The sequence below is a fragment of the Emiliania huxleyi genome, assembly GCF_000372725.1.
Source record: "Emiliania huxleyi CCMP1516 unplaced genomic scaffold EMIHUscaffold_8, whole genome shotgun sequence".
NCBI lineage: Eukaryota > Haptophyta > Isochrysidales > Noelaerhabdaceae > Emiliania > Emiliania huxleyi.
In genome coordinates, this window is record NW_005196021.1 from 647,984 (window position 1) to 654,628 (window position 6,645).

Genomic DNA, 6,645 nt, shown 5'->3' on the forward strand with positions numbered 1-6,645 from the left:
CACACACACACACACACACATGCATGCATGCACAGACACCCAGCCCCTTCCCCTTCCCCCACAAGGGCGAGGACACACACAGGACGCACCTCTATAGCGAGGCCCGCATAGTATGTGGGAGACTCATGCCGCCGCCCCTGCCACCCCTGTGTCAGTGTGCCTGTGGTTGCGAGAGACTGCCAGTGAGAAGCTGGAGGCAGGTCGCTAGACTGAGATGAGACCGCCAGTGGAGTTGGGAGTCCACCGTGCACGTGTCCCCCCCCTCCCCCCCCACAAAGGCGCTCTTGGGAAGGAAGAGGCCTCCTTTCCGCTCCCCCCCACAAGGCGCGAGTCACACAACACTCCGACAGACAGCGACGACAGCTCACAGCTTAAGAGCAGCCAGCCCCGGACCTTAGATCACGCCCACCGAGAGTAGTTCGTGTTTTGATCTCAAGTTTGGTCAAGGTAAACTTCGTGCTGGCCGCCGCTTTTCCAATCCACTGATGAAAGTAGAGTGCTCTCACCGGCCCTGAAGCCGGAAGAGCGCGCAACTGTCCGCCTCGTCGCGCCCCGCCCACGCAAGGCTACGCGCCCCACCATGCTGTCCTCGCAGATGCGGGTCCATTGTGGCGGACCCGACGCTGCTCAACAGATTGATGGTGCCCCCCACGATCCCCTCGCCGCCGTGCTGCACGGCCAGTGCTTGGAGCTCCAGCAACGGCTGCCAAACATCCTCAGCTGGGAAGAGAAGTTCCCTCCCATCATCGGTGACCTCGCGAGTGGAAACCGCATCGAGGACGTCCTTGAGGGCCTCAAGTCGCTGGCCCGCCTGCAGCCACTTGAGCGCCGCATCTTCATCGCGCGCTTTCGATGTTTACTAGAGCCGTTCGTCGCTCTTGAAGCGCTGGGCCCATTCCCAGGCGAGAGAGCCAAGGTGGCAGCCCAGGTATGTGAGTACGCATGCTTGTTTCTGCAGGATGCCCTCCCCCCTCGCAAGTCTCTCTGCCTGGTGTGAGATTTTTTTGTCCTGCCAGTGCTAACTGCTATCCCTTGTACCCTTTCAGCTCTAGCCGTGTCCGTGCTTGTGCTTGTGTCTGTGGTAGTGCCCGCCAGCCCGGCGCCTTGTGTCTGTGATAATGCCAAAATCATTGAATTTTTAGGGAATGCCTGAAGAGATAATGCACAGGTATTGACACATCATGTATTGCACAGGCATCAGAGCCCCCCTGCCTTTGCGGCCCAACCGCGCAAGCCATTAGCAGGTCACAAAGGGAGGGCTCACCAGAGACGAACCTGAACGTACCTTGTCTCTCCGCGACACCCGTAGGCGAGCATGGCTGTGCGGAGAGATTCTACTGTGTACTGAGAGAGCGCTGAGTGCTGATATGGGTGTTGCGCTGAGTAGTGCATGCGAACCTAGGGTATGTCGCGCCGCCTCTCAACTGGCAGCGCGTGGTCTAGCAGGTGTGTTTGTGTGTGGAGAGACAACGAGAGGCTCACGGGAGCGCGAGCTGCGCCGTGATCGCCGGGTGATCGCTCGAGCCGGTCCCCGTATCCCTCCCGTTGAAGCCCGTCGCCTCCTCCGACACGTAGATCTTATCCAGGCCGCCAAAGCCGCCAAACTGGCCGGTGCCGACATAGACGGTCGTGAAGCCGCCGCGGCTCTCGAGGTTGCTCTGGAAGCTGCCCTCTGGCGAGCCGTTGGAAGCGAAGGGGTTGCAGTCGCAGGTGACCACGGTGGGTGACCCACGCGCGCCGAGCTCGTCCATCTTGCCGAGCAGAGCGCGCGCGATCTGGGAGTGTGTGGCGGTGCTCGCGGCGGCGCCGAGGTTGTGCGGCAGGTGCGTGTTGAAGAACCAGAACTCCGACCCGCCGCTCGAGAACTTCGCCCAGCTGATGGTTCTCTGAGCGTACGTGTCGCTGGTGATGTCCATCCGCCCCGACGAGCCCGCCACAAACGCCACCTGCGGAGCGACAGAGGGTCCAGGCTTGAGGGTGAGAGGCGAGGGCGAAGCTTCTCTCTTGGGAGGCAGGGTCGCGCCTGCGACGGGTCGTACAGGATGTTGTTGCCCCCGCCCGTATCTGGCACGACCTGGTACCGGCCTCCCGTCTGGCCGGCGAGGTAGTTTGCGTCCTGGCACTCTTGCAGCCCGACGATGGCGGGGCCAAGGTCGCGGATGTGCGCTCCGTAGCTTGGCACAAGGTCGGAGCCGCAGCAAGGGTACCTACGTTCAGAGCGCAGGCGTGGTGCGGTGGTGCGGCGGGCGTGCATGACGACCGGGGCAGCGGCCGCGCGCACCCGTCATACTTTGTGTTATACGACATGATGGAGAGCGCCCCTGCCGGCCCCGACGGCGACGGTGGCAGCGAGGGGGGGATGCCCTCCGGCGCGCACGGCCCGCACAGCGGCGGGAACTCCTCGCCGACCTGCTGGCACGCGTCGGCCTCGCTCTTGCCCATGTTGTCCATCACCCACTGGATGCGCCCGCCGCAAGAGGCCGAGGAGTCGGGCCCGACGGCCGGCGTGGCGAGCACGGCCTCCGTGCAGCTCCCGACAAACGAGCAGAGCCCGCCGGGCGGTGGCGCCTCGCCGCAGACCTCCACCCCGGAGAAGGGTCCCGCCCCCACCTCGTCTGTGGTGGCGCCGCAGCCGCCGCGCGAGCCCCCTCCGTCGCGGCTGGCGCACGAGATCTCGCGAGCGTTGTAGCCCGTGCCGGCAAAGCCGCGCACGTTCTCCTCCTTGTCGTCGAAAAAGTACACCTCCGCGTCTGCAATGGCGACGCCCCGCGCGAAGTACCAGCTCAGCATCCCGGGCACCGCCTCCTGCTTCCGCCCCTCGGGCGCCGCCACGACCAGGGGCGACGCCGAGGCGCCGTCGTTCGGGAAGGACTTCCACGGCACGTTGCCCTCCGAGGCCCCGGCCACGCCCGGCAGCGGCGGCGCCGTGAGGCGCTGAAAGAGGACGCCTCTCTCCGCGGAGCCTGCGCCCGATGCGGTGCCCGCCGAGATGACGCCGACGTGACAGGCGCCGCAGAAGGTCGCGCCTACGTGGAGATATGGGGAGAGATGGGGGAGATATGGGGAGATATGGTTGAGGCGCAGAAGGTCGCGCCCAGGTTGAGCGCGAGCTGCGACAGGACGAGAGTGCCTCCCTCGTAGGCGCTGTCGGGCACCCCATCCTGCTGCTGCGTGCCGGGGCACTGCGGCGCGTAGCCTTGCCGCGCGGTGAGCGTGCGATCGACATCGAAGATGCACAGGCAGGACGGCGAGGAAGAGGGCGACGGCGAGGGAGGGGGCGAGGGAGAGGGCGATGCCGACGCCGACGCCTCGAAGGTGGCCGCCACGAGAGGGTGGTCCGACGGGTAGCCATTCACCGAGCGCCACGAGGCGGCATCGGCGCCGTTGGTGAAGATCATGTCGATCCCGCCGTTCGCAACCAGCTTGAGAGGGCCGCCCGCCGCGCCGTCCAGCACGTTGATGGCGGCGGAGCCCGCACCGCAGTTGAAGTCGCCGGTGTAGACGAGGAAGTCGTCCGGCGCGATGTTGTCGGCCACGGCGCGCATCCAGTTGTCGCCCAGGGCGGTAGAGCAGTCCCCGAGCGGGCCGTGCGTGTTCGCGAAGAAGACGGTCGCCCCCGTCGTGCGGTCGAGGAGTCGCACCCACACAGTGACGCGCTGGCCGTACTGGTCGGACCCTACCTGCAGCCAGCCGGCGCCCAGCCGATCGAACCTCTGGCCGTCCCACGCCACGGGCGCGGGGTTGTCGCCGGGGCCGGGGATGCCCGTCGGCGCGAACGAGTCGAAGCGGCCACTCATGCGCGGCACGTTGCTGATGACGGTGCTCACGTCCTCGCACTCTTGGAAGCCGATCAGGTCGAAGGCTTGCCCCTCGATCGTCGCATACAGAGCGCCCCACCGATTGTTCTGGCCGACGTTCCACCAGTAGAGGTTGTACGTGACTACCTCGAGGGCGACGACCGCGCCCCCGGTCCCTGCCGGCGACGGCGGCAGCGAAGGGGGGATGCCCTCCGGCGCGCACGGCCCGCACAGCGGCGGGAACTCCTCGCCGACCTGCTGGCACGCGTCGGCCTCGCTCTTGCCCATGTTGTCCATCACCCACTGGATGCGCCCGCCGCAAGAGGCCGAGGAGTCGGGCCCGACGGCCGGCGTGGCGAGCACGGCCTCCGTGCAGCTGCTCACGCCACACATCTGAGAGGAGGGCGGCGGCGGCGGCGGCGGCAGCGGGGAGGGAGACGGAGGTGGCGGCGAGGTAGAGGGGGAGGGAGATGCAGACGGCGAGGGAGAGGGAGAGGGAGATGGTGGCGGCGAGGGAGAGGGTGACGGCGAGGGAGAGGGTGCCGATGATGGCGACGGAGAGGGTGCAGAGGTGGAAGTGATGCGGAGGACGGCGACGATCGGCTGGTGGTCGGAGCCGCCCGGCGCGTCTTCGACGGTGGCGGTAGCGACGACACTGAAGCGCCCCTCCTCGGTGTAGATGTAGTCCACCCAGTTGCGGTGAGCCAGTGTAAAGGTGACGGCGAGCCCGCCTGCCGTGAGGCTCGATGGCGCCGGGTTGGAGGGCGAGTCCTCGTTCAAGTCTCCGAGGAGCAGCACCGGCGCGTCGCCGCCGGCAGCCTTCTCCGCCGCCGCGTGGTTCGTAACCATCACCGCGTTCTGCTCGTGGTAGCCCCACACCTCCTCCCCGCCCGGCAGCTGGTGCATGCCGTAGACGAGCAGGTCGCTTGCAGTGGCGGCATGCCGAAGCCGCGCCCAGGACATGGACCTGCTGCCGTCGTAGGGCACCGTGCCGTCTTGCACGACTGACCACGTGCCGCTCCGGTAGAGGATGTCGCCGTCCCAGCGTTGGCCGGACGCGTCGGCCGACCACTGGTAGTCACGGAGGTCGTCGCCAATGGAGTGCAGAGCAGTCAGCAGGCCCTCGCGACACCAGGCGGTGACGCACTCTTGGATCGAGGCCACGTCGGGCCGCTGCTGAGCGATGGCGGCCGCCAGCTCGGCGTGGCGCTGCGGCGACTGCTCTGCAAACCAAACGTTGAAGGACATCACCTTGAGCTGAATCCCGCCACCGTCGCTGCCACCGGCGCCGCTATCGCTGCCGCCGCCATCACTGTCGCCGCCGCCGGTATCACCGTCGCTACCTCCGCCGTCAACGCCAGAAACAGGTGCTCCAGTGGGCCGAATGTATGTGTCGTATCCAACATAGTCCTGCAGGCAGGAGGACAGGTCCACGGAGCCGCGCCGGTAGCACAGGACCGGCTCTGTCGACGTCACGACGACCGCCTCGCAGCCCGCCGTCGCGTCGCACTGCGCGAAGCAGTCCTCCTTCGACGGGAGGGTGCAGCACGGACTCCCGCCCGGCGTCTCCAAGTCCTCCGCGCCAAAGCCGGCGTAGCAGTTTGTCGAGGCGTGCAGCGTCCACGTGGCGGGCGGGCCGGCGGGGTCGCAGCCGCCGCACTCGGCCGGAAACTCATCGGCGACTCGCTCGCACGCAGCCATCTCGGCCATGCCTCCCCCGTCGGCGCTGCGCAACCACGAGATGCGGCCGCCGCACGAGTACTGCCCGCCTGCGTCCGTCGCGAGAGTGTTCCAGACCGCGTCCGTGCACGACGCGGCGCCGCAGCGAGCCTCCCCTTGCGGCGGCGGCGGCGCGTGCGGCGGTGGTGGCGGTGGCGACGGGGGCGGCGGAGGAGGGGACTGAGGAGGAGCGGTAGCACTCGGGCTGCACGCGCCGCATTCGCTTGGAAACTCGTCGACGGCAACCTGGGTGCACGCGGCTTCCAGGCTGATCCCTGGCCCGGAGGGGTCGAACTGGAGCCAGTCAATCCGTGCGCCACAACTCGCGGTCACGTCCGGGCCCACTGCCAGGGTCGCCCACGCCTCGTCGTCGCAACTCGCAACACCGCAACGCAGAGGCGGCGGCGGCGGCGGCGACGGCGACGGCGACGGTGGTCGCGGTGACAGAGAGGGTGGTGGCGACGGCGACGGCGACGGCGACGGCGACGGCGACGGCGACGGCGACGGCGACGGCGACGGCGACGGCGACGGCGACGGCGACGGCGACGAGCCGGAGTCAGGGCCAAAGCAGAGGGATCGGAACTTGCCCACGACCCGCGAGGCGCTGTCTGCTGTCGTGGTTGTGGACGGCTGGAACTCATTCTCGTAGGCGAGCCCACCAAAGCCGTGCTCGGCAAAGTAGTACGCCTCCTCGATGCAAACGGACGGCACCGATGCAGGCGGGTCGAAGATGGTGTCCATGGCCGTGAGCCACTGATCGACGTTGTCTTGCACGTTTAGCTGGGCGCCAAACTCTGTGAGGAGCACCGGCCGGCCAAGCGCCCACGGTTCCGCCTGCAGCGTGCACGCCGCGTCGTGCGTCCACACCATCGACCCAACCACGCCGGCGGTGTCGGAGGCGGTTGCGTAGGCGTGAAAGGCAATGTACGTCACGTAGAGCGGGCTGGCCGGCTCCTGGCACTCTGGGCACGCGGCGAAGAAGGCGCTGTAAAAGTCGCGCATCCAGTCGAGGCCGTTGTGGACGGCGGGGCCCACGATCTCGTACCCCGCGAGCTCCGAGGCGCACCGCGCCTGGTACGCCTTCCAGGTGGCGGCCGCCGCCGCCCCAGCGTCGCGCGGAGGCTCGTTG

At 67.7% G+C, this 6,645-nt stretch overlaps 2 protein-coding genes across 2 annotated transcripts in view; one reads left to right on the top strand and one right to left on the bottom strand.

Moving 5' to 3' along the window:
* Nucleotides 1-580: 580 nt before the first annotated feature.
* EMIHUDRAFT_198513 (hypothetical protein) lies at nucleotides 581-997 on the top strand (the record flags this gene model as incomplete). Its single annotated transcript, XM_005759555.1, has 1 exon — nucleotides 581-997. One exon carries the CDS (start codon nucleotides 581-583, stop codon nucleotides 995-997), a length of 417 nt encoding a protein of 138 aa, XP_005759612.1.
* A 481-nt stretch (nucleotides 998-1,478) lies between these two features.
* The window catches only part of EMIHUDRAFT_198514 (hypothetical protein), a gene marked incomplete at both ends in the record, with an annotated part of 11,587 nt that continues 6,420 nt past the window's right edge, over nucleotides 1,479-6,645 (bottom strand). Inside the window, 10 exons of the mRNA XM_005759556.1 lie at nucleotides 1,479-1,946; nucleotides 2,075-2,207; nucleotides 2,282-2,610; nucleotides 2,800-3,026; nucleotides 3,118-3,161; nucleotides 3,301-4,163; nucleotides 4,389-5,015; nucleotides 5,154-5,566; nucleotides 5,717-5,879; nucleotides 6,111-6,596. Coding sequence (XP_005759613.1) covers nucleotides 1,479-1,946; nucleotides 2,075-2,207; nucleotides 2,282-2,610; nucleotides 2,800-3,026; nucleotides 3,118-3,161; nucleotides 3,301-4,163; nucleotides 4,389-5,015; nucleotides 5,154-5,566; nucleotides 5,717-5,879; nucleotides 6,111-6,596 — 3,753 coding nt within the window. The remainder of the gene's footprint in view (nucleotides 1,947-2,074; nucleotides 2,208-2,281; nucleotides 2,611-2,799; nucleotides 3,027-3,117; nucleotides 3,162-3,300; nucleotides 4,164-4,388; nucleotides 5,016-5,153; nucleotides 5,567-5,716; nucleotides 5,880-6,110; nucleotides 6,597-6,645) is intronic.